The sequence below is a fragment of the Leptonychotes weddellii genome, chromosome 13 (assembly GCF_054177405.1).
Source record: "Leptonychotes weddellii isolate Sample4059 chromosome 13, ASM5417740v2, whole genome shotgun sequence".
Classification (NCBI taxonomy): domain Eukaryota; kingdom Metazoa; phylum Chordata; class Mammalia; order Carnivora; family Phocidae; genus Leptonychotes; species Leptonychotes weddellii.
In genome coordinates this window covers 62816277-62843901 of record NC_138381.1, presented here as the reverse complement: position 1 = coordinate 62843901, position 27625 = coordinate 62816277, and the positions used below count along the sequence as shown (strand labels likewise).

General features: G+C 47.3%; 1 protein-coding gene across 1 annotated transcript in view; it reads right to left on the bottom strand.

The window, feature by feature from the left end:
* Nucleotides 1-15004: 15004 nt before the first annotated feature.
* Nucleotides 15005-27625, bottom strand: part of LOC102734909 (tetratricopeptide repeat protein 28) — a 46539-nt gene continuing 33918 nt past the window's right edge. Inside the window, exons 7-11 of the mRNA XM_081801871.1 lie at nt 27293-27369; nt 25687-25710; nt 24794-24923; nt 21584-21691; nt 15005-20405 (exon numbers count right to left, since the gene is read on the bottom strand). Of these exons, the coding sequence (XP_081657997.1) occupies nt 18769-20405; nt 21584-21691; nt 24794-24923; nt 25687-25710; nt 27293-27369 (1976 nt within the window). The 3' untranslated portion in view covers nt 15005-18768. The remainder of the gene's footprint in view (nt 20406-21583; nt 21692-24793; nt 24924-25686; nt 25711-27292; nt 27370-27625) is intronic.

The following is a 27625-nucleotide window of genomic DNA, read 5'->3' as shown; positions in this document are numbered from 1 at the left end:
ATGACCTGAGCCGAAGGCAGTCGCTTAACCAACTGAGCCACCCAGGCGCCCACATTCTGTGCTTTTATTTACAGCTTCTCAAAATCTTTCGGAAGTTGAAGAGTATGTATATGTGTTTCTGCATGTGTGATTTAATAAGAACATCCAAATTAATATACACATAAAAACAGATCTTTCACGATTTATGGAAGGCATTATGCAAATCTTACTGCATGTGGGTTTTCTTTCAAAAGAATTCTTTGATGGCCAATATTCAAATAAAAAAGCCATTGTTTGCATCTTATTTTTCAAAAAGAATATGCTAACTGCCAGATGCTGTTTTGTGGCCAGAATGATGCATCCAAAACATATCCTTCTGTGGAAATGGCAACATCCTTCTGTGAATTCTGAAAGTTTGAAAAGCCACAAGGAGTTCTCTATGTGTTAGGATCCCGGTAGGAATGGGGTATAGAGGGTTGGGGATTGGGATGATCTCAGAAAGCAATCTGGTATCTATTCAGTTGTGAAATCATTGGCATTTTCAGAATCTGTAAATATAACCACTTTTACTGTTTTTTTTTCTTTTTTCTTTTTTTTTAAAGATTACAGTGAAAGTAACCATTCTTAAACCTATATGGCCAGCCCAGAGGAATTTTTCACTTCTCACTCAGTTTGTTTTTGCCCAAAGGCTAGGAAAGAAACAGCTCTACCCTGTTACCTCTGCCAGGAAACTTGAGACTCCAGAATGTTCCCTTATCCTGTACACTCATCTGGTGTGTGTTCACGATCCCTGATTAAAAATACAACTTTTGAGCTCTGTTAAGCACTGTGAATTGTGCAGGACTGTTGAATCTCAGATCTGTACCTCTGAGACAAATAATGCAATATATGTTAAGAAAAAAAGAAGAAGAAGAAGAAGGTAGCGGGAGGGGAGGAATGAAGCGGGGGAAATCGGAGGGGTAGACGAACCATGAGAGACGATGGACTCTGAAAAACAAACAGGGTTCTAGAGGGGAGGGGGGTGGGAGGATGGGTTAGCCTGGTGATGGGTATTGAGGAGGGCACGTTCTGCATGGAGCACTGGGTGTTGTGCATGAACAGTGAATCATGGAACACTTCATCTAGAACTAATGATGTAATGTATGGGGATTAACATAAGAATAAAAAAAAATACAACTTTTGATTGTTAAATTAATGTTTTTTGATCAAGTTGAATGTGTATAGCCATCTATATCCACATGGCAAATGTCCTATGTACTACTACTCATCAGTGCCATTTGGTAACAGCCATCCCACTCAGCCTTTCAAATTGTAATAAAGTTTTGTCGGTTATTCAAATCTGGACAGTTATCAACTTGGACAGGTTCCAAATTAAATTGATAACCTTGCTAACTGTCAAAATTAGCCAGATGTTTTGGGAATTGTTAATCTGATGAAAGTTATCTGATAGTACCTACATTGAACTTCCTTGTGAGTACATTTACCAGAAAACCCATGATTAATGGAACCATTTTAGGAATGTTTCATTTTAAGCTCTTTGGATGGGAATGTTTCCAACTTAGATTAGCAACAGTTTTCAATAAGAAAGTTTCAGTCTTAAAGAGAATAACATGATGAAAACCCATGTGTACCCTCTATCCTATGAAATGAAATATTATAAATACAGTTGAGACTGCTGGCATATTCCAGATCATATTTCCTCCTCCATACCCACCCTGTAAATCTGCTGTCATAATTCCCATGCATGTCTGTAATAGATTATTTTTACTCATCGTTGATGGGATTTACCCATGTTGGTATGTGTAGCTCTAGTTCATTCTTTCCCAGTGCTATGCATTTCATCATTCTCTTCTTGGTATTTAAGTTGATTTTCATGTTCTGCTATAATAATACTAAATCGACGTTCCAATAGGTCTCTTCCTGTGCACATGGATCAGTTTCTATAGAATATGTACTTAGGAGTCAAATTGTTGAGTCATAGGCTATAAACATCTTTCATAGTTATTACCAGTTAACTTCCAAAATGTTTACACAGTTCACAGGTCAGTTGTGTTGTTGAATGTCTTTCAGTTTGAGTTTGTCTGATGTTGCCTCATGATTAGATTCGGGTTTGGCAAAAATATCACAGAAGTAAAGCTGCGATCTTCTCAGTGCATCCAGTTGAGGACCTTGTTATAAAATGGCACACGATTCCAATTTGTCCCATTCCTGATGATGTTTGCTTTGGTCACTTCATTAGAATGATGTCTGCCAGGCTTCTCTATGTTAAGTTACTCTTTTTCTCTTTGTAATTGGGAGATATTTTGTGGAGAGGTCCTTTGAAACACTGTAAATACCCCATTCTCCACATCCACTTCCTAGCCATGACAGAATAACAGGGTCCAAACTTACCCTGCAGTCTTAAAAAAATAACAGAAATCTAACAGAATATGCAGAACAGTAGTTTTGAGACGTTGGATGCTAGGCAGTGTTGGATATGGACCCTTCAGATAAGGTGAGTCCCATGATTGCCCCAACTGCTTGCCTAGAGAGAGTTTCCAGACCTCATCACAGCGAAGGGGAACCCATACAAGCTTAGTGGTCTCTGTGGGTTGAGGTTGAGAATTTTGGGAGGTCAATGTGGCTAGAATTCACAGAACAGAATAGCAGAGAGGAGAGAGGCAAAGAGTTCTCAAGTCCCTGACAAGTTTGTGAGAAACTACACGAGGCTGGGGATAGAACCACCATAATGAACAGGCGGAACCATTTGTAGGGCTCACAAGGATGGGAATAGAAATACTTCACATTCCCAACAGCCAGAGTGGAGAAACCTCAAGATACATGGCACTGGATAGAGTTCTCAAGATGATCACCTCAGTGGTGTTGCTGAATTAGCCTTGGAATATAGGCTGCTCTGGTCCTAACCTAACGAAGATTAAAAGCAAGCCCTGAAAAGATAAACCTGTTTCCAAGTAACCTAACGATGTCCCAGAACAAAGTGCAAAAAATATTTACAGAGAAAACCCTCCCCCTGCCCCAGCACCTACAGTATAGAAATTACAACGTCTAGCATCTAACCAGTAATCACCAGGGATGCAAAGTAGGAAAATAAAACCCTTAATGAGGAGAAGGCTCATTCAAAACTGACAAAAAATGGCACAGATGATAGAACTAAAGAAACAAGGACATTGACACAGCAATTATAAGTATACTTCATATGTTCCAAGGTAGAGGAGAACATAAGCATGGTAAGGAGTAACATGGAAAATCTTAGAAAACAACAACAACAAACAGAAAAACAAGCCAAAAAACTCCCCAATATTTCTACAGATAGAAACTATCTTATTCCTCATTAACTTTCAATTTATTCATTTTTTGTACTTTTTGTATAGACTCAGCTTTCCATTTTATTTAAGGGATTATGATTTGTTACTAGCATTATTTATTTTGATGCTCCAATTGTACTTGATCTGGCCAGTGGAAGTGCCTAAAGTTGTCATCTGTGTAACATTCTGAAAATCAGCCTGAAATCAGCCGTTTTCCAAGGAGCTCTGGTTTCTTTGAGGGAGGAATAGTATTTAGAAGCCAAGATCTGAATGTTAGGTATTTTCATTCCTCTGAGGGTGTTGCTGCTGCCCAGCCTCCCAGTCAGAACTAGAGAATATATATGTCTTTCAATTAATTGATTCATCAGTTGATAGATACATCAGTCAGTAGATGTAAACCATGAGTTTATATCATTGGTTCCAATTTCCATCCAACACCATAGAGGGTTCATTCTAGTTTTTGATACTTGTAACTCCAACAGGGAGAAACCAGACAATGAACTAATTATCATTTAATATATTACCCTGTAATAATAAGAATGAAGATGAAAACTAAAGCTGGAGTAAAGGGGATTGAACATGATTGCAAGGGAGGTTTAAAACATTATCAGGGAATTGTGAACAATACTGCTGTAGACATGGGGGTGCATGTACCCCCTTTCAAATTAGTGTTATTCTTTGGGTAAATACCCAGCAGTGTGATTGCTGGATCGTAAGGTAGTTCTATTTTTAACTTTCAGAGGACCCTCCACACTGTTTTCCAGAGTGGCTGCCCAGTTTGCATTCCCACCAGCAGCCTAAGTGGGTTCCCCTTTCTCCGCATCCTCGCCAACACCTGTTGTTTCTTGCAGCATTATCTGCAATAGGCAAGATATGGAAGCAGCCCAAGTGTGCATCAGCTGATGAATGGATAAAGAAGATGTGGTATCTATATACAATGGAATAGTGTTCATCCATGAAAAAGAACACTGTGTGTTAACTAACTGGAATTAAAAACTTAAAAAAAGTTGTCAGGGAAGGCCTCTGAGGAGTGACATCAGAGTAGAAAGCTGGAGGGGTAGTGAGCCAGCCATGTGGATATCAGTGTAAAGGCACTGGGGTAGGAGTGTGTTTGGCACATGCAAGAAGGTCTCTGGCTGAAGTGACTGGGCAGGAAGGAGAGTGTTGGGACCAGATCCCAGAGCAGTTCGTGGGCATTCTAGAAGGCCTTTGGCTTTGGAGGCTTTGGAGCACACAGGTGAGGGGAGCCGCCATCTGCTTTACAGTGGTTGCTATGGCTACCATGTGTCGATCAGCCTGAAGGGAAGAAGTCTGGTGGGGCTGGGAGACACCACTGAGGAGACCATTACAGGAGTCCAGGCGAGCGATGATGGGGGCAGTCAGTGGGGGGCGGGATGTTGGGCCCAGCAGTTTGCAGTGGACTGTGTGTGGTGAGTGAGAGAAAGGGAAAAGCTGAGCACAGCCTCGTTGATTTTGTCCTAACAACCGGACAGGGTTGCCATTTTACTGAGATATAGAAGATTTCAGAGGGAAGAAGACCCAGGGAGAAAATCAGGTGGTTTTGTTTTGTTTTGTTTTTAACTTTATACACGTTGATGCATAACACACATACAGAAAAGTACACAAATCATCATTGTACACCATGATGAATTCTTACTAAGCAAGTAAGCAAGTCGACTCCCACCACAAGTGTAAATGATATCCTAACTTTTAACACCATACATTCCCTCTGCTAGCTTTTGAACTTTATATAAGTGAAAATATATGGCATGTATTCTGTCTGGCTTCTTTGGATCAACATTTTATTTGAGATATTCGTCCCCGTTGTTACACATGGTCACCGTGTAGTATTCCATTGTATGCATACACCACTTTAATTTGTTCTTTCTATCATTGATAGTCCAATTTATCAAATATTTCCTTTATACTTACTACTTTTTATATCCTGTTTGAGAAACACATGCCTACCTTCAGATCATGGAGACAGTCTCTTGTGTTTTCTTCTAAATGTTTTCCCTGGATTTTCTGCCTTTTACTTTGACCTCTTACATTTGGTGGTACAATCCACCAAGAATTGATATTTGTGTGTGGTATATAGAGGTCAAGATTGATTTTTTGGAAATATTTATACCCAATTGACCCAGCTCCATTTATTGAAAAGTCCATTCTCTCTCCACCGATCTGTAGTGTCATTTATGTCCTAGATCAGGTGTGTGGGACTGTTTCTGGACTTCCTGTGGTATTTCACTCATCTGTCTGTATTTGCTCCAATCCCACATTGTCTTCATTATTATAGCTTTATAATAGAGCTTAATTTCTGGCAGCAGAACTTCTCCAGCCTTGTTCTTTGTCTAGACTGCCTTGGATATTCTTGACCCCTTTGGATTTCCATATAAAAGTTAGAATCAGCCTGTTAATTTCTACCCAACTACCCTCCCCAAGTCCCTTCTGGGGCTTTTTATATAATTTACACACAATAAAATGTATACATTTTAAGGGTACAGTTTGTTGAGTTTTGACAAATGTATACACTCACGTAATCAACACTGCAGTCAAGATACAGAAGAATTCCATCACCTGAGAAAGTTTTGTCTAGCCCCTTTCAAGTCAATCCCCTTTTCCTCCCAGAGACAACCACTCTTTCGATTTGTAGCACCATAAGTTGGTTTTGACTATCCTAGGACTTCATATAAATGGAATCTAAGTATGACCTCATTTATGTTTGACTACTTTTGCTCAACTTAATGTTTCTGGTAATCACTCGTGTTGTGTACCTCAGTTCAGTCCTCCTCATTGTTATGGAGTATTCCATTGTATGACTATATCACAATTTGTTTATCCTTTCAGCTACTGATGGCCCCTTGGGTTTCTTCCATTTGGGGGCTACTATGATTAAAGCAACTGTGAACATTATTGTATCAGTCTCGTTTTGGGCATCTCTTTTCATTTCTCATGGGTAAATACCTAGACATGGGATTGGGTGGGTATCTGTTAAGTTTTATGAGAAACTGCTGAACAATTTCCCAAAGTGGTTGTATCATTCTACACTCCCACAAACAAGGTATGAGAGTTCTGGTTGTTCTGTAGACTCACCAGCATTTGGTGTGGCCGATCTTTTTAATATAGCCATTCTAAAGGTGGGAAGAGTTTCTTCATTTTGGTTGTAGTTTGCATTCCCAGAGGACTAATGATTCTGAGCACATTTTCATGTGCTTGTTGACCATTTGTATATCTTCCTTTGTGAAGTGCTGTTCAAATCTTTTGCCTTTTTGCTTGAGGCAAAAGGTCCCAGATAAAGGACTTTTGTCAGGTAAAGTTACCACAAAAAATTTTCATGAATATCTTCTAGGCTTCACTTGCCTTTTTATTTTCTTAGTGGTATCTTTTAAAGAGAAGCAAGCTTTAATTTTGGTAGATTCTAATTTATTAACTTTTTTCTCTTATGATTAGTGCTTTTTGTGTCTTAAGAAATCTTTGCCTGACTCAGGATCAAAGATATTCTCCTATGTACAAAGTTGTATTATTCTGGGTCTAGGTTTATGATCCATTTTGAATTCATTTTTGAGTATGGTTTGAGGTAATTGTTGAGGGTTTGTTTTTCTAGATGACATGTATTTGTTTCAGCGCCATATTTTGAAAATACTGTTCTTTCCCCTATTGGATTACCTTGGCACACTTTACTGAAAATAAGTTGACCATGTATGTCTGGGCTCTTTTCTCTCCATGTATTTCTGACTCTGTCCACTCATCTACTTCTTTATATGCCAAAATGACACAGTCTTACTGTAGCTTTAAAGTAAATTTTGAAGTCAACATCTTCAAGTTTGTTTTGACTTTTTTAGGTTCTTTGCATTTCCAAATAAGTTTTGGGTGTAACTTGTCAGTTTCTGATAAAAAGTCTGCTAAGATTTTTTTCCTGCCAATACTTTGATTGCAATTATGTTAACTCTATTAAATATCTCATCCATGAACATAGTATCTCTCTCAATTTATGCCTTACTTTTTCTCAGCAGTGTTTTGTAGTTTTCAATGTAGAAGTCTTCTCTTTTGTTAAAGTTTATCTCTAAGTGTTTTTTCATCAACTTTACTGAGGTATAATTTACATATCATAAACTATGCCCCTTTTAACTAGACAGAGCAGCGTGTTTTAACTGATTATGTTGACTGACATAATGGTAAGCAGAACGGGTTTTATTTTCCAACGTTTGTTGCTAGTTTACAGAAATACAATTGTATTTACATTCGGTTGTGGTATCTCTTAAAATTCTTTTATTCTTGAAGAGTCCCTAGCCTCTACTTTTTCTTTATAATATTGGCTTGTTTATACATACGATAAAAATTCAGATTCTCGGTCACACCGTGTTCCAGTTGCTCAAGAGCCACATGTGTCTAGTGGCTGCTGTGTTGGATACCACAGATTTCCTCATTTCAGGGAGATGTAGTGAAAGGCTGTCAGGTGGGCCCACCTGGATTCGCCTCATCGTTTTCTCATGACGCTGTGTTACACATTCTAGTAATCTGTGTATTTACAGTAAATTGAGAGTGATACACATGTATTTAAAAGCTTAATGAAATGCAGATTCAGCGTTTAAGACTACCTTGTGAGTGATGCTGTGGCCTTTTTACTGCATTACAAAGAACTAAGAATTGACCATAGATTTTGCAACATGGATGTAGCTATTGATCCTGTCCTGGGGGTGAAGTCTTGATTCAAGGGGGTGGTTCAAGAGAGAAGAGGAGGAGTGGAATTGGTGATACCAACAATGACAAAAAGTAGGAAGCTTTTGGTTCTGAAAGAGGGGCAGAGAAATAGTGTGTTCACTGGATGGGGATATGGGGCTAAATTGGAGAGATTACAGCATGTTAACATTCTGATAGGAATGACTCACCTGTGAGGAGAAATCTGACAGTGTGGGAAAGGGAGGATCACTGACACACTGGTTGTTGATAGGCAAGTGAGAGTGGGTCTGGCTAGTGGAGCTGTTGGCCGGGGAGAGGGGCCCAATGGCTCTCCCCCAGCAATAATGGGGGCAGGCAAGCATGAGTCTTAAGAAGGTACATGAGACTTGTCTTCTCACTGATTCTATTATTTATTAATATCCACATGTCCAGAACCAAAGAGAAGTACTGTATGACCTCAGGCTTCCATATTTGTTCTTCCATATGTGTTCTTCTATTTCATACACGTCTTAACTCCTTTACTATCACTTCTGTCTTCAGTTGGTCAGTTTGCCTTACTCTACAACTTCCCTCCCCATTCCACTTCCTACTTTTATTATGCCACAAGTTCAAACATCCAGAGATATGGCTATAAATCAAAAGAAAAAGAGTCCCACTCAAGTCACCCCAACTGGGAGGAACTGCATGGAACTATATGGCCTGGAACGTGGCTCCCTCAGGGAGTTTCTGTGCTTCCAAGGTGTCTTTGCTTCTGTTCCTTTCTCCTTTCTCTACCGCCGGCTTCCTCTGCTCATTCATAGTTTTAGCACCTCGGTGAATCTTGGCTGCATGCACGTGGCCATCTTGGCCCCACGGACCACAGTTTACATCATCCCCTTGCAGCTGTCGCTGCAAATACCTGATCTAGGCCTGGACTGAATTCCTGAGAAAAGGAATCTGATTGCAGGGACTTCTCCTAAGGCTCTGACCTCCCACGGTTGCCCTGCTCAGGCCAGGACAGCGGGGACATTTTTATTCAGGGGGTATTTGAGTTGTGTGTGATCCAGGAGAGAGTGGTATCTAATTAAGTGAAGCACACAAGCTTTATTTTATGGACTTGTAAACATCTTTTTTAACTTTCTGTTTATTTTTTATTGGCTACATTCTATTTATCATAAGAAACCCTCCGCAAATACTCGTAGAATGAATGACTTTTGAAATGATCAGTAAGAACTGCCCTTTTTTTTCTGAATTACATATCAGTTTTAATTTACTTTTGCATTTTTCGTTCAAAAAGAAACTGCTGTAGTTCAGAAAGCTCCATGTATGAAAAAAAATTAGACATTTGGCAAAATGCTGCCAAGGCAAATCAGAATTCAGATTCATTTACCTGTCCCAATTAGCGAAGAGGGTAGACTTTGGAGTTCTGCCACAGGGATTTAAAGTTATTTTAGGATTTTTTTTAAAAGATTTTATTTATTTATTTATTTGACAGAGAGAGAGACAGCGAGAGAGGGAACACAAGCGGGGGGGGGGGGGAGAGGGAGAAGCAGGCTTCCCGCGGAGCAGGGAGCCCGATGCGGGGCTCGATCCCAGGACCCTGGGATCATGACCTGAGCCGAAGGCAGATGCTTAACGACTGAGTCACCCAGGTGCCCTATTTTAGAATTTTAAAACATTTTATTTTATATAAATATATTGAAAATATTTATATATTTAAGAATATTATTCTCTGAAGCCCAAATGCACAGTTGCTACAAATTTAATAAATATCTTGAGATTGGATGCAAATTCAGTTGAGAGGCAAAATGTTTCCTTAATGCTAACTTGTCCCTTTAATGGGTTTGGATCCAGATGTTTCGACCTCATTTGCTGGAGTGGATGCAGCATTAGCCTGTCAGTTACCTGCTGTTCACCATTATTTAGTTTTATTAGAGACCGTAAGTGTGCATGTAAGAAAGGCTTTAAACTGAGAAAGGTACTAGGCTGCAGTCCATGCCCAGAAATTCTGAGGTGAAAAACAACAAAACAAAGCGACTATGAATAAAGCTTTAGAATACTAATATTGAGAAGCAGCTGCAGTGGCCACGAGCAGCCTGCTTGTACCTGGCTTTAGATTAGCTGTCAGCTGAGGTCCTTGAGCACATCACCAAATCTTCATTAAGGGCCATTCTCTCCTTCCAGGAAAGCATCTAACAAACCATATATTCCACAATTGGATATGCAGATTTTTTAGCAGTAACAGAAAACATAAATTGTGTTTCCTAAGGTAATAGGGACCACACTATTGTGCTCATAAATCCTTATATAGTGCTTAGATTTACTCTATAGATCATTGTACTAAAGTCAATTTTTACTTCAACAGTAATACAGGATATAGTTCTTAAGAAATGGTAGAACTGCTGAGAATTCCCTTTATACTGGGGCTCCTGGGTGGTTCAGTCAGTTAAGCATCCGACTCTTGGTTTCAGCTCAGGTCATGATCTCAGGGTCGTGAGATTGAGCCCCACACTGGGCTCTGTGTGTGTGTAGAGTCTGCTTAAGAGTGTGTGTGTGGAGTCTGCTTAAGATTCTCTCTGGCCCTCTCCCTCTGCCCCTGTCCCTGCCCTAAAAAAAAAAAAAAGAATTTCCTTTACATTGACGTACATATTTCATTGTTCTTGTAAGGGGAGTATAATAGGTTTGCTTCTTGTCTAATTACAATGTGAACCATAGAATCCAGCCTCTCCAGTTCTCAGGATACTCGTGTTCTCCATAGTCTAATGGTTACTGGTTGTCCATTTGTGAGAGTGTTTATAGATGCCCTTAGCTCAGAGCTCTGGCCCGTTGGGAATACCATGCATGTGTTCATCAATCAGCAAAGACTCATGCTCCAGTAACTAATACAAAGATCCACTTTCAGTTTGTTTTCCTACTTTTAAAAACACAGGGATTTAATGGCTAGTATTTTATTTAGGATATTTATGTCTGGATTCATAAATGAAATGGGCCTATCGTTTTCTTTTCTTATACAATCTGTTGTTGATCTGAGAACTAAGAACACCATTATGAAATGATTTAAATAGCTTTTCTTATTTTTATATTTTCTTAAACAATTTGAAAAGGTAAGAGATGTTCTGGCCCCTGAGAGTTGCTGGAACACGGGGAAACCATCTGGGCCTGTGTGGTTTGGAAGAGTCGCGTAAAAGGCACGGGGGTGTGTGATTGCCATTTTAGTTTCCTGGCCTTTGATTTCTTTTTCTTTTCCTTCTTGCACCAGAACTTTTATTCATGTTTTTCCTAAAAGTTGAGAGAATCTGATTTATTGTTGTACCGTTGGTAATAGTACTTTGTGCTCCTTCTGAAATTCCTCGTGAAGGAGTGCGCACTTTGGAGCCAGCAGCGATGTGTGGTCCGGCACCGCGCAGCTGGAGCCCCTCGTATTCACTGCTTCTGACCAGAAGCCATGGCTTCCGTCCCCAGCAAGGCACCGCCGTCCTGCAGTCCCCATTCGTCGGTCCCCATGTTTCTAGACATCGCAGCCAGGTGTGTGTGCCTGAACCATATTAGGTGCCACTTTGTATTTTCATGTATATTGCCACAAAATTGTTCATAGTATTTCATTTTATTTTTATTTTTTTAAAAGATTTTATTTATGGGGCGCCTGGGTGGCTCAGTCATTAAGCCTCTGCCTTCGGCTCAGGTCATGATCCCAGGGTCCTGGGATCGAGCCCTGCATCGGGCTCCCTGCTCCGTGGGTTCCTGCTTCTCCCTCTCCTCCTCCCCCTGCTTGTGTTCCCACTCTTGCTGTGTCTCTGTCAAATAAATAAATAAAAAATCTTAAAAAAAAAAAAAGATTTTATTTGTTTTTTTTAAGATTTTATATTTATTTATTTGACAGAGAGAGATATAGCAAGAGCGGGAACACAAGCAAGGGGAGGAGGAGAGAGAGAAGCAGGCTCCCTGCCGAGCAAGGAGCCCGATGCAGAACTCAGTCCCAGGACCCTGGGATCATGACCTGAGCCAAAGGCAGACGCTTAACGACTGAGCCACCCAGGCGCCCCAGTATTTTATTTTTTTAATCTGTGCTGCACTTTTAGCTATATCCACTTTTTCTCTCTTTTTCTTTTCTTTTTCTGCCTCTCCTACAAATACATGTTCACATAGATGATCAGTCCCTAGAAATGAGAGTATTTTATCTTTTTTGCAAGGTTTGCCCTTCTTGATCTTCTTCTATATTGCTTTTTATTTTTTTTATTTTTTTATTTTTTAAGATTTTTATTTATTTATTTGAGAGAGAGAGAATGAGAGATAGAGAGCACGAGAGGGAAGAGGGTCAGAGGGAGAAGCAGACTCCCTGCTCAGCAGGGAGCCCGATGCGGACCTCGATCCCGGGACTCCAGGATCATGACCTGAGCCGAAGGCAGTCGCTTAACCAACTGAGCCACCCAGGCGCCCTTCTATATTGCTTTTTAGTTTCTTACTGTTCTTACTCCCATTCTTCTTTTCTCTCTGGGTTTATTCTTCTGATAATTTCTTGGGTTGGTCACCTAGCTCATGGGTGGTATTCTTTCCTAACATATACCGTGCACATCATTGCTCAGGCTGCTTAGCTTGGCACCCCTCCTTACCGGTTGGGGCTAACGCATGTACAGATTTTGAATGCTACCTGTGAATATAAACATTTTGGGCTACAAGTTTTTCTTTTCAATGCTACTTTAACTGCATCCCACCAATTTTTATGGGATGTTAAATTAATTTTATTCTTAAGCTATCCTGTAATTTACATATTTCTGAAAGCACGGAAGCAGAAATAAAATTACAGGTTGTACTTTATTGGGTGAAAATGAGATTGTTTGTGGTCCACTGCACGAATTTCCAGTCTTGAACAAATAAGAAACATTTTCGTTGTTAATAAAGGAAAACCCACAAACACCCAGGGTGGCTTTGGAGGCATCTATCAGTTTAGATATATAGTATTTTCTCATTTCTATTATGAGCACTTTTATGGTTCATATGTTGTTTAGTGCATTTTAAAACATCTAAGTGACTGGAAACTTCCATTATTTCCTTGTTATTAGTGCTAACTGAATTGTACCGTTCTGTGATATGGATTCCTCCATATTTGCGGAGGATTGCTCCGTGGCCTGTACAGGATCTGTTTCCAGAATATATTCCAGGTGTGCTTGGGAAGAATGTAGGTTCCTGTCAGGGACCAGGTTCTCTGCAGTTCCATTTCACAAGCCTGTTTGCTGAGTTGTTTACATCTACTGTATGCTTACTGCATTGTATCCTTCATCTGTCAATTTCTGAGAGTAGAAGGTGAGATCTCCCATTATAAAAGTACAGTCTTGGGGCGCCTGGGTGGCTCAGTCAGTTAAGCGGCCAACTCTTGATTTCTGCTCAGGTCATGATCTCAGGGTCCTGGGATCAAGCCCCAGGTTGGGCTCTGCGCTCAGCAGGGAGCCTGCTTTAGAATTCTGTCTGCCCCTCCCCCCATTTGCTCTCTCTCTCTAAAATAAGTAAGTAAATCTTTAAATAATAATAGTGCAGTCTTCCAAACCTGTAGTTCTGCCAATTTTTATCAATTTTGAAACTGTATGATTAGCTGCATACAAATTTAGAATTTTGCCCTTCGGCTAAGGTTTTTTAACATTAGAAAATGGATCTTTGTTTTTTGTTTTTTTTTTTAAAGATTTTATTTATTTATCTGAGACAGAGAGAATGAGAGAGAGAGAGAGCACATGAGAGGGGGGAGGGTCAGAGGGAGAAGCAGACTCCCCGCCGAGCAGGGAGCCCGATGCGGGACTCGATCCAGGGACTCCAGGATCATGACCTGAGCCGAAGGCAGTCGCCTAACCAACTGAGCCACCCAGGCGCCCCTGGATCTTTGTTTTTATTAGTGCCTTTTATGGTCTATTTTGTTGATCCTTTTGTTGTCAACCATTGGGCCTTATGCTTTGGTAGGTTTGATTTTTCTTCTCCCCCCAAAGAGGCATATCGTTTTTTAAAGAGCATGTGGCATGTTACCATCATCATCATTCTTTTTGTTTAGTTCGTTCAATTACATTTATAATTACTAGTAATCTTCTTTCTTTCATACTATATTTGTCCTGCTTTTAAAAAATGGTTTCTGTTGCTATTCCCTCTTTTTTCTATTCCTTTAGATCAACCAAGTTTTTAAAACTGTTTTTTTCCCCTCCACTAACTAGTTTGGTATAACCCTTTATTTCTATTTGTGTGTTTTGATGTACTTAACTTACACTAAAAATAATTTTTGTTCTCTTCCTAAACAACCTATAACACTTTAACTTCCTTGTTTTACATATTATTGTCCAGTATTTTAATTTTTTATTGCTATTCCAATGAGATGTTAGGGTTTTTTTTTAAAAGATTTCATTTATTTGAGAGAAAGCCCAGGTAGGGGAGGGGCAGAGGGCAAGGGAGAAGCAGGCTCCCCACTGAGCACAGAGCCAGATGTGGGCTCGATCCCAGGACCCTGAGACTATGACCTGAGCCGAAGTCAGACGCTTAGCCGACTGAGCCACCCAGGGGCCCTGGGATGTTAGTTTTTATACAATCAGTATTTGTTGTTGTTGTTTTTTTAAGGATTTTATTTATTTATTTGACAGAGAGAGAGAGTCACATTTACTTATTTGTCCACTAGTCCTTCATGCTTCTCAGACTTTTACACAGAGGATTGTTTTCCTTCTTTCCAGAATACTTTCCTTGGAAGTTTCTTTAGTTACAGGGATCTGTTGGTAATGAACTCTGGTTTTGTCAGCACGCTTACACAACTGTGGATTTTCTGGTCCTCCAACTATGATCACAGATCAGAAGCATTCAGTCTTCTAATTCACCACCCACCCCAGGTGCCCTCTGCCTCAGAGCCGCAGAAGCCTGCCTGCAGGTTGGCTCTGTGCACACTCTCTTGGGTTCTCCTCCTGGCAAACTGAGGCTACGGTGTACGTATGAGACTCCAGATTGACTCACTGCTCGTTAGCGACACACGGCCATTCTGTGTACTGCAAAGAAACCTAGAAAGTGTGGGACGTGTACAGAAAGTGATTCAGATACAGCACTTAAAACCGAGGGAACTCATGCTTTAATAGACACTGAAATCACAAAGGAAGGCCAAGTGCCTTAACAATCTCAATAAAAATATGAAGTTCTTTTTACATGGTAAATTTCGTAATATAAAAAGTTTAATGCCATCTGGAAACTGTAATTTACAAAAAAGTCCACATAGGCCAAAGATGGCTAACACTGCATACAAGGGGGGTGAGTGCCAAGTGGGGAAGGCATCTGAGAAGGGGAGAGGTGACCGCCTGTGTCCTTACATGGAACATCTTCGAAAGATCTGATACAAACAAGGGCCCAGTCCACAAACCACATATACAATCATTTTAGGTAAAACAACAAAATGTTTGATGAAAATTATGCCGTTTTCACCTTTTGCCTACTTACTAAAAGCAACCAGAGGATTGCCTGGTATTTTTTCCAAACTGAACTGAAACTAACAAAGTGATCATGGGAGGCAGTGGGACAGGCACCTTTCGGGGGACTTGCTACGGTGACCACCTGCTGAGATCCACGATAGCTCGTGGGATAGCACGAGCAGGAGAAGGACGGCGTGTGCAGCACCTCATCTCCTGCCGAGACCCCGAGAGCATCCGTGTGGGCCATGACACATTTCAAACGGGATGGAGGTGAGAACGTTTTCGTTTCACTACACACTGATGTGGACTAAAATGTTAAGTTTTAGAGCTCATTTTGTCTTGGTATTTTGATTTAATTGAAATCAGTGAAGTAGTTGAGTAGTTCGCTGGTACCAATTAAGATAGGATCTACTACCTTACTTTGTGGTCATACCAAGGTTTCTAGGAGAGGGACATTTTATTGCTTGTGTTGAGTGTATCTGCATCCGATGGGAGTGGCACAGGGGCAGGGCATTCCAGTTTCCTGAGCTGAAAAAGAAATCTATCCAATGCTATCTGCATATAGTGAGGAAGAGATATTTTTGTAAATTTTACCCACGTCCATTGGCTCATCCAGATGGGGCGAAGAGCCACGGACTATGCAGGAGTCATTTGCTTCTCTCCGCGTGGCTCAGGGTTCCCATGCATGTCAGCTTTATCCACAACTTGACACTCACTTTCCCTAGACTATAGAAACAAAACATTCTAACTGTCTGTCCCCTATACCAGGAGTCAGCAAATTTTTTCTTAAATGGTCAGGTATTAGGTATTTTAGGCTTTGTGGGCCAAGAGGCAAAATCAAGAATATGATGCCTGTACTTACAGAACTATTTAAACGTGTCGAAGCCATTCCTATCTCATGGCTATGAAAACCCAAGCCTCTGACCAGATTTAGCCTGTGGGTCATCATCTGCCAACCCCTGATCTGTACAAAGAAATCTGTGAATTATACAGTTTCACATCATTTTTAAGTGCATACGTTTTTCAGGGGAGGAGCCTGAAAAAGTTACTTTGATTTGACATCCATTTCACTCATAAAGAAAACACCAATACTGACAGTAAACATAAAGAAGTGGCAACTCTATGGTGATTTTTAGGTTGGTCCTATCATTTTTGTCATGTTTGCTTTCCTTCATCAAAGCTTCTATCTAGGACCAAAAAAAAAAAAAAAAAATCACACCATTTGGTTTGGTTTTCCAACATGAAACCTAAAACAACAATGCAGTTAGGACTAAACCAGGTTGGGGTCCATGAGTCCTCCTTGCTGGCTTGGTAACCGTGGGGAGCGGTCTGGGTGGCAGCGTGCACCGGAGGTGGACAAACGGGTGCACTCACATGGGGGGCACAGACCCCAGGCCTGTCCTCCAGGGCTCCTTGGCACTTGGGAAAGAGGCTGAGATTGCTGAGAAAGGGACAGCCTAACTATCTACATAGGGATTCAGAAATTGAGGTTTCATTTTTGTTGCTGAGGACCTGATTTTGCTATCTAAATGCACAGTGCTATAAACTTGCTTTCATTTGCTACTCTGGTACTTTATTACGGTTTATTTGTTCCCTACTGACATAAAGAACCTCATAAGTGCTTGCTTCTTTATAAAGGATTTGTCTTCCAGTGTTGGGGTCAGGGCTAGAACGGGACATCCTTTGTTCTTCTTTCGCCAACATGGATGCTGGGGTAAAGGCAAAAACCTCCATGACATAACCAATAAATATTCTCCTTTCCTCTTTTCATGGTACACCAAAGAACAGGGCAAGTGGTCAGGGTATGTTTAGAAAGTAAGATCCTACCCAAAGTTAAAGACTCTACTTGGAGGTCTCCTGCCAGGCCTTGCGGGTCTATTCCATGTGGTATGGGCCACGTGGCTGCCCACCTCTGTGGGACACCCCCTTGTGGGCAGAGTGGTCAGGTTTTCATTTTAGAATTATGTAAAAAGAGTTTATGTAAATTCTCCCACTAAACTTAGTACTAATAGGATTTTTAGCATTTCATTCCTTTATATTAATGCTCACCCCTACCCAGACTACCTTTTGTCTCCACCCAGCTGGTAACTTCTGTGTACGGTCACAGCTGGAGGAAAAGTCCACCCCCGTTTGTCCAGGACAACACTTTCAGGAATATCTATTTCCCTGCCCAGCCATAACTCGGATGTCAATCCCCGCAAAAGCCCCCCGTTTCTCAGGCCATGGACACGAAAGTCCTGTGGGGAGGGAGGGGGCTGGTCCCCACTAAAGGTGAGGGTGCCCGAGCGGCTCGCAGCCGTGCGGTGCCGGGGCCTGGGAGCAGGGGACAGATTTAGAGAGGAGACGTGTTCGAGGCCTGGAGTTGGGAGAAGAGAATAAAATGAAGCAGCTGCTTAAAGGGAATGGGAGCTGTAAGTTCCATTCTGGTTAAGTCGAGTTAGCCGTGGGATTTTTTTTTTTTTCTTTTATGTTTACAAGGAAACGGAGTATTTCAACCTTTACCCCCCCAAACTTGATAGTTACTTATTGATGACTATTCAAAATCTGACATTTTAAAAAATTTGAGCTTTTAAAAATAATAGCTATAAATGCAAAGTACTATTGATAATAAAACCGAGTTGTTTATCCACGTACAAAAAAGGTCAGTAATGTTTTAAAAGCACAAAGTTGCATTTTAAATCACAATTGCATAGTTCTAAAATGCCTGGAGAAGAGTTACATAAAATTTTTAAGAAAATTCAAGTTTGGCTGACAGTGGGGCCCCAAGGACATCTGTAGAGCTCGATGGAGCAGAGCCAAGTTCAGGAAGGCAGCGCTGCTGAAACGTGAATTATTGCATTGCTACCGTGCTGGGACGCGGATCAGGAGACCAAAATCGCTAGTTTGGTGACACATGACTGGCATTTTAAAAACCATTCTGTTTTTGGCTAATACCACACTTCCATGTAGAATTCAACTTAGATTTTATATATCCCACCCCCAACCAGCACCTGAAAGCCTTAAAAAAAAAGCCCTCTTTGTATTTCTGTGTATAAAAGGTACTGCATATCTACCTCTTAGCAAAATATGTGCTCCCCCTTTCCTCTCCCCCACCCCGGAACCATGGCCGTTTTTGTACAAAAAGTCCTGTTGAGGAATCACATCAAAGATGACAAGCAGGGAGTTCAAGGTAAACATTGGGTGAAGTGCGTAGAAAACTGCCTGGGCCTCCCGTGCCAACCCCACAGAAGTCCTGGCTCCCGGTGAGCGTGGCCCAGAGTCGCCAGCGGCCGTGTGTGTGGTGGCCCGCGCCCCTAGGGCGCGCCCAGCGTGAGGTGGCTGGCGGTTGCGTGGGGTGACAGCACTCGGCCGAGCGGGGAGGTCCCCTGCGGCTGCTGCACCCTGAGTCCGCGGGTACAGAAGATGCTTTAGCATTTGGAGGAAGGAAAAAATCTTCCAGAGGACAGAAACTTGTAGCCGTTTCCAGAAGGCAGTCTCAGCGGGCGGGCGGGCGCGGGTGCGGGCGCGGGGGGCCCGGCGGGCAGGGGCAGCGCGCCCAGCGCCGTGGTCTCCGTGCGCCAGTGGCCGTTGGGCGGGGCTTTCTGGGGCGCTTCTCCCGGCGGCTGCAGGGACAGCTCCTTCAGCTCCAGCTTGTCCACGCCTTCCTCCTTCTTGGTGTGCCGCGGCGACAGATTGAGCAGACTGAGCACGTCCCTCTTGGAAGTCATGGTGCCGGGGGCGCCCCGGAATATTTTCATGGGTCCCGTGGGAGGCTGGGGCGCGCTCTGCCAGAACATCTTGAGGTTGTGGACGGCCTGCACCTTCTCGTCGATGGCCGCCATCTTCAGTCTGTCCACGTCGGGGGCGTCGGCGGGGCTGGAGCGCGCGGAGCCGGCCGAGGAGTAGGAGAGGGCTGGGGACGGCGCGCTCCCGGCTGGAGACTGATGGCCCGAGCTCGGGGACGCGTTCCTGGGGGACTTGGCGATGTGGGCGCTGTACGGGGAGCTGGGGTACTTCAGTTTGAAGAGAGGCTGGTCGGGGAGAGAAGTCTGGGAGTCGGAGGCGGGCGACGGGCGGCCACTGTGCTGGCTCGGGCTGTCCTTGACGGACGCCTCGGAGGCCGTGGGGCTGCTGTAGCCTGAACTCACCTTGGGGAGGGACGAGCTCCTGGCTGGGGGCTTTGGTTTCGCGGGGACCGGCGACGGCTGGCTCCTGGGGTGCGAGAGCGCCGGCCTGCTGAACGCGCTGGTTTCGGACGCTCGGAAGACGGCCGCGCTGTGGGGCGCAGGGCCACCCTCCTCCGGGCTGCTGCCCTTGCCAGCCTGGCCGCCGCCCCTCTGCAGGCGCTCCACCGCCATGAGATGACTCTGCGTCTCCTCCAGAATCTTCTGCGCCAACTCCTGCGGATCGAGCTTTGGGTTGCTTTCTTCTTGGGATTTCACGGTACTGTCCGTTTCTGTGCTAGACTGGTCTGACTCCCCTGTGTCCGAACTGGCCAGCTTTCCCACCTTCTGGAAGGGGGAGTTTGGGCTGGGAATGAGAGTCACTTTAACTGGAGAATTTGGTGTGCTGACGCTCCCCTTGGAGCTTACCGACACTTTCATACCTGCAGCCGGCCCCGCGCGGGGCTGTTTGTGATCTGGCGAGAGGCGCGTCGGCCTGTTTTCCTGGTAGGCCGCCAAAGGCTCCGTGCTGATGATGGAAAAGCCCTCGTATTCGTCTTCGTCTTTGCCGCCGGCAGGGCGGGTCTGGGGGGACAGCTGGCCCCGCGGCAGGGTGCATCGCTGTGGGTAGGCGTTCTTGGACCGCTCGTAGTCCTGCCGGCCGCGGGGACCCCCCGCTTCCGACCCAGCCTCGGGCTTGGAGACAAAGCTCATGGAGGAGGCGATGGAGCTCAGGCTGTACACGGAGATGGCGTCCGAGGCGATGCTGTCGGCGCCGGTGGGGGAGAAGGGGGGGTGCTGGTAGCTCAAGGGCAGGGCGTTGGAGACAGACTGGGCGGAGGCCAGAGACTCCAGGGAGGACGAGCTGTCGAGGCTGAGGCGCTTGGGGAGCTCAGTAGAATCTAAGACAGAACATAGGTGCCCAGAGGGCGGTTAGAATGCTCTACGGTTTATTCTTTCAAAATCGCAAGCATCCTCATACGCACAGAAGCTAGTGGGAACCGTGCAAGTGCTACTCATGCACGACTTGCATTTATCTCATGCTCCCCCGAGCACACGGTCCTGCTGGAGAGAGTAAATGTGACGCAGGGCCCAGAACACTCGGGAGAACTCCAGGCCCAGCCAGCCCCAGCCCCCTACCATGCCGTCTCCACCGCGTTCTCATCTCACCCGACCCCACGTCGGCCTCGGGCTCCGACCCCGGCCTAAACCCACAGCTGCCACCCTCCACGTTTCAGCGGCTCCGCGCCCTCACTTACGCTCACTGTCCGCACTGCCTGTCCTCCACCTTCTCTCAACCCGCTCCACCCGGGCCTCTGCCCTCCCCAGACGTCCCGGGGCAGCCGTGCTGCCAAGCCCAGTGTTCACCGCTCAGGTCTGCAGTCGGCTCCCCGGCCCCCGCTGACCACGCCTTCCTGGCCCTGCTCATCCCTGTGACCTGTGGGCGCCCCCCAACAGGACACCGCCCTCCCCTGCGGGGTATGCACCGCTTCTCCGTCTCCGCGCTGGCCTCTCCCGGAACCTCGGCCTCACATACCCAGCTGTCGGGGGAGCTTGTCTGATGGAAATTTCAGAACGGAACATGTCCAAGATAGAACTCAACCCCCGCCTCCTGCCACTTTCAAGGTCTCAGCAAAAGGCAGTCCGTTCTGGTCTTTGTTCCGAAAAACAAGGGATCACCTTTGACCCGCCCTCTGTGTCTGACTCACAGCCTTCAGCGGATCGCGGGAGTTCTGCCTTGGAACCGTGGCCCCCGCTGTCTTCATGCGGCAGCCGGCCGTGCCCCCGGCGCCCCGAAAACTGCCTGTGGCCTGAGCCGCGGGGCACCGCTCCTCCCTAGTTCGTCGGCCCGCTGCCACCCTGTCTCATCCCTTCCCCCGCGCGTCTTCACGGCCCTCGGCAGCAGCCCGTCTCTACCGCACGTGTCGTGAGTTCGCCAGAGCGGGGTTTTTGTTCACTGCTCTTGCACGGTCCCGAACACAGCCACACAAAATACTTTCCGTTTCTCTCCCCCTTCCCCAAACGCAGCCAGATGTGTGCCGACGCCTGTCGCGTGGGGGCGCGCGCGGGGGCCGCTTACCGAAGAGCGCGAGCAGAGACTGCAGGGCAAAGTGCATGGTTCGCCGGTTGGCCTGTTTGCCGGTTTTCAGGATGACCTCCTCCTGACCCACTTCACAGAGATCGAACCCTAGAGGAACAAAGACTGTCGGTCTCCGCGGCCACGGGGAAGGGTCCCTGTCCTGGAGAGGAGGAGCACCGCAGGGCTGCCCGCCCCGTCTCCCGGGAACCTCCCCGCCCCGCGCCCGGCCTGCCCCGGGGGCCTGTGAACCTCCTGCCTCCCGCTCCCGGAGGACCCGCTCCATTCCTGCTCCCGGTACGGCTCGGGAAGGTGAGCTGCCTTCTCCATTCTTGCCCAGACTCTGAGAAGGACAAAAACTGGCCACTCCCCTCAGCGCGGGCTCCGACATTTAAAGCTGGTGCCTGGGAAGGTGGAAGCTTCCCAAGGGCACGGACGGTGTCCCCAGACACGGCCAGCGTCTGCCACCGAGGGCTCAGAAACGAGCGGGCTCTGCCCACGGAGAACCGGGCCTCTCGGCTGAGCCACCTGCGCGGGCCGTGCGGGCACTCACGGTTCCGCCGAGGCTCGGGCCAGGCCGGCCGAGGGCAGGGGCCGCGAGCGCAGGAGGCCGGCCCACCGGCGGCCGCCGCACTGAGACCAGGAGCCCGCAGAGCGCCCGGCACCCGTCGCCCTGGGCAGCGCACAGGCGGAAGGCGCCGAAGGCGGACGCCACGGCCTGTGTCCGCAGACGGGATTTAGGGCCGGAGGAGCCCTGGGCCCTGCACGTGTGCACTTCGCCTGGAACAGTGGAAGCCCTTGGTGCTGACGGCCCAGGGGGCAGGACCCCTCCCCTCCTCCCACGTGCGCTCTGGTGACAGGGTCTGTGACGCCCGACGCTGCCCGTGCGGTTCCTGACAGAGTCGTCACCAAAGGAGAAATGTGTCTCTGTTTTTATTCTCATGCAGGGATTCTGGTGTTGGTCTGAGGCTGTCATTCCTCTGGGAATTTGGTTCACTCCACCAGCTACCTCAGCCTTCCTGTTGCTATGGGATATTTTCCCCTCTGACCTCAAGCAGAAACTCTCCCTGAAAGCAACAGGAAGGTCTCAGAGAACTCAGCATTTAAAAACAAATAACTAATATAAACGTTTTAGTTTCTCTAACTAAATGATGACTCGGTTACGCCAACAGAACGGCGGTGACAGGTTGTGTTGGTCCTGCTGGGTGCTGAGGGCCGGAAAGCGGGCACTTCTAGGAGCCTCAGAGCCCTCAAGAGTGAGGGGGTCACTTCTCCAAATGCCAGGCCTGTAGACACGTTTCCTCCCCCCGCCCCCGTCTCAGGCCACGGGATTTAAGGATAAGTATGTGCACACTGACTCACCCCTTGAGTATCAGTAGATTTGGAAAACGTGGAGGCCGTCAGTGAAAATAACCCACCATCCCAACACCAGGGAGAGCCAATGACACACCTGGAAATATCCAGTTCACAGGCGAGGGGGGGCTGCCTCTGTCGCACCCACACCGAAGGGAGGTGTAGGCCCTGCGTGAGGAACACAGCCTTTCCTTTACAAAAAAAAAAAAAGGCCTTGGCTCCGTCTTCCCTCACCTGTGTCCTGTCACTGCCCCAAGGCCAGCCCTACAGCCCGTTCTGGAAGGGAAAGAGATCCCTCTTGGGTGTGGACCTGGCCTTTCTCACTGTTGGTCCAATCGCTACTGACTACATTTATCTAGATATAAATGTACTGTGTTTATGGCAAGACTACGCTTTAAGCCAACAGAAACAAGCACATAGTTCAAATCATAAAAGGATGTGAGAACATCTACTTAGAGGGATTCAGAGTCCCTGTGGGGCTTTGGGGGTTCGCCCATCAAAAGCAAATGGACCGGCCCTAAGTTGTGGTGGGCTGGGAAAGGTCATCTGCAAAATGGGTTAGAAGAAAGGCCTAATGCAATGAAATCCCGATTTCACAAGCAGAAGAAAATTCCTTTTGAAGGACTGGCTGCCCTGCCATGTCGGACGGCGACTGGTCCCCCTAATAGTGAATTTAGGCTGTGTCATCCTCCAAAGAGTCCCCACTCTCTGAATTTAAGAACCCACAGGATTTGCCCCTCCTCTGCCCCTGTGCCCCGCACCAGCGTGTGGGCCTGATACCTGTGCTCATGGACAGCTCTTCCCTCGGCCTGGATCTTTCTTCCTGAAGACACCCTCAGGCTCTCCTGCTCTGCCCCAGCTCCCGGGCTCCCACCCCTCCAGCAATCACCGTGACCCTGGTGCTCCTCTCTATGACGGTACCCCCTCACCTGAGGGGCTTCCTCCCCTTAGATTAGGTACTTACTAGACCCGAAAACTCTAAGAGGGCAGGGCTTGTCCTCTGCTCAGTGCTGCATCCCCCGTCCTGGCACAATGCCTGACACATAACAGGTGTTCAGAGAAAAGCTTGGGAAGTGGTGAATGGCTCCCAGGCGAGTCGTACCAGCACTTAAGTGGGACAGGAGGGCAGCTCACAGCCCCTTGTGGCATTTTATCAAAAAATGCATCTCTGAAAGCAGCAATTATGCCAGGAGCTGCCTCAGCCACGTTACGATGTCAAAAAAGGAAAAGTGTCCCGGATGAACAAGGATCCTGGTGCGTGCAGTTCTAGATCCCTGGTTTCAAATCAGACCTGGTTTCAATAGTACGGCAGAGACTGACCTTGAAACTGTTATTTTAGGACTTTGTGTTTTTTTTTTTTTTTTTAAAGAATTTATTTATTTGACAGAGAGAGACATAGCCCGAGAGGGAGCACAAGCAGGGGGAGTGGGAGAGGGAGAAGCAGGCTTCCCGCTGAGCAGGGAGCCCGATGCAGGACTCGATCCCAGGACTCCGGGATCATGACCCGAGCCGAAGGCAGACGCCCAACGACTGAGCCACCCAGGCGCCCAGGACTTTGTTTTCTTTAGCTTTTAATCATGGCTTGACTCCCAAAAATGCTGACATCTAGCAGCTTTCTATCAAGAGGAGGACTAGAAATGAGAGAGAGGAAACCAAAATGTCGGGAAATGGAACAAGGCAGGAGGGCCATCTGTCAAGTGTGCTAAAGTGCTGGAATCTCCGAGTCCACCATCTATCCGTGATATCTAAGAAAACACCGAGGCCCCTGAGACTCTACCAGCTTCACCCAACAGAAAACCAGGAGAGACGGAGTTTTCCAAAAGGGAACTGCAGGAAGCAGTTAAGGACGCTCTGCCCTACCTAGAGCCGCCAGGAATTCATGGCAGCCCGGGAGGCGCCACAGCTGCACGCTGATGGAGACCTGGATGGGGGCCGAGGCGAAGTCCTGCTCCTTCTCGCCGGCCTGCAGCTGGACCAGCACCTGGTGGAGCTGAGCGAGGAGAACAGCGTGAGCGCGCTGCCTTCCCGGCGCCGCCTTCCCTCTGGCCCGCCTAGGATGTGTCCCCGCGTTACTCCTGTGTCACCTGCTACCGGCATCCCTGATGACCTTAATGTGTATCACACTGCAAATCCCTTTTACGGTGCCTCAGGCCTGCTGTCGTGTCTCCTCTCGGGAGGCTCGGGGCGGGGGGGGGGGGGGCGGCGGGGGAGTATCACAGGGCAGGGGAGGCCTCGCCTCTTCCCTGGCGCACACTGGTGGCGGGGCTCAGGGACCAGAAGAGGGGTGGGCTGTAGGACCGGTCGTCTCCCTCTTTTTTTCTGAGTCCCTTGATGCTCTTGAGTTACATGGTGTAGTGGAGCCCGGCGTCCCGTCCCCGAGCCGCAGTGCTTGGGGAGGAACCCACACACCCCCTTCAAGGGCCCCGGGCACGTCGGGTCCCCTGAGCCTACTCAGGGGCCCTGTGTGGTGGGTTCTCAGTGTCACTCGCTCAAAGTCACTTCTGCCCCTGCTGTTCTGGTGGAACTTGAGAGGTCAAATCGAGAACACAAGAAGGGTGGAGCAGGAAAGGGGGAGGCAGAGCAGAGGAAGGGGGCAGCCAGCCGCACGGGCGGCCCGGAGCGCGTGGGGGGCACGTGCACGCGGCTCTGAGCGACAGCACGTGCGCCCGAGCTCAGAGCACCGCAGGGGACGCAGGGGGTGGGCGGGTTGAGGGGCTCACCTGACAACAGTTGCTACTTAAAGTCGTACTCACCATTCCAACCATATTTTTAACAGCCTTCGGCGAGCAGATTATAAGAAAAGAAAGAAAAAGAGAGAGAGAGAAGAGAGTTTAGACTCAAGCACAGGTTGTTATGCACACGAGCTGACGACTGCTGTAGGAAGCGCCGCGGCGGCTCCGACTGGGAGGGGAGAGGAGCGAGAATCAGCAGGGACACGCAGGAGAAACAGCCACACCAGGCCAGACGCTGTCAGGGGCAGCCAGGCCCTCCCTCCCTTGCCAGGAGAGAGGCGGGGCAGGCAGGGGGGCACAGAGGGCACGGAGAGGCCACTCTAGACACTGAGGGCCACGGTGCCAGAGTGATTCGAGAAATAGCCCAGCACCTGCCGGCCCCGGGCGGGGGTGGGGGGGGGACGACGGGCAGCCGGGACATCTGCCTGTGGCCCTGTGGGACAGTAGGCAAAAAGGCCCTGTGATGCCGCCAGATGTAAGAAATTAAGCAGCTGGCTTTTCGGACTCAGCCCTGCCCTGCAAATGTAATTCTAACGTCCTCTTTTTGTAGAGCGCAGGCTTCCAGCCCTCCTGGGTTCAGGATATCTTGATATGCCATGTTCTAGAAGGGCCTTCCTGATTCTCGTCCACAAGGAGACATAACACGCTCATTGCCAGATGACCAGGAACTCAAGAAGGGGCCAGGTCATTGGGCTATGTTCCAAATCTGGGGTGGAAACCACCCCGGGTAGGTGGGAGGTTCCAGGCACCACTCAGATTTTCAGATGCTAATCCCAGACACAGCAAGCTTTGTTTCCACACAGAAATATTTCCATTTACAATGAAATCTGATCAACAATAATGAGGTGTATTGTTTTTTCAAGTTATTACACTATGAGACGACCAGAGGGAATTGTTCCGTGCTCCTCAGGGTTGCTATACCAGCCAGAAGCCCTCCCCGACACAGCGGTCACCCCAGGGTTCACAGTGTCCCTCCTTCCCCTTGTTCCAGACCCTCACTGGCCAGTAGGAGGAGCGGGAGCTCTGAGGTCAAGCTGGGAAGGGCCTGCGTGATGCTGAGAGAATCCTCTGGATTCCTGAATTAGACCTACATTCCCTTAAAAGAAAGCACGTTTTGAGAAACCTGCTAAGCAGTATCTTGCATTAGAAGTGACTCTGTGTCCACTCCTGCGCCTCAGTGGCTAGTCTCTTTCAGGCAGGGCCATCCTCTGAGCTGGGCATGAGCATCAGAACTCTGCAGGGGAGCCGGCCAGGCCCACACCTGCTGGCTGAGTGTGAGAGCCACTTGTCGGTGGAAAAAGTTGGTGGGGGCGGGGATGACAAGGTGCAGGAGGCCACTGAATGGAGAGTTCAGGAAAGGCCCTGAGACTGCAGCTGACAGAGGCCTCCGAAGGCCCTACTGCTCTCAGCCCCCAGCGCCCAGAGAGGATGGGCTCTTGCCCCCTGGATGTGCGCGTGAGGCGGGGGGGCTGTTTCGCCCCCAGCCCTCGTCTTTCCCGTCTAGTCACAGAGGCTGAAGGCAACAAGAGCGTGTCACTTGCAGATTCCTGGGTAGGGCCAGATCACCCTGTCTCTCCAGCTCGGCCCAGTGCTCAGGCCTGGGCTCAGCCGCCCTGGCTCAACTCACCCGGCTGATAAGCTGCTCGCCCGTCTCTGAGGCAGTGATGAGCTTGCAGAGCGCTTGGAGGGCAGGGTTGGGCAGACCTAAGGCAAGAAGAAGGCGGGTGTCACCCAGAGGGGCCCCCGTACCCACAGCCCCGCTGCCTCCCCAGGAGAAGAGCCTGAGACACTCCACATCGGTGGCGTGTGGGTCTCTGTGTAACTTGAGAAAGGAGAGAGGGGTCCCAGAGAAAGGCCAGTCCTCCAGGCGTGTGGTCCCATCCCCAGGAGCCCGGCTCGGGCCCGGGCCGCGTCGCCTCCTCGGAGCAAAGCACAGAAGGCAGCCGTGGGTGCCCGCAGC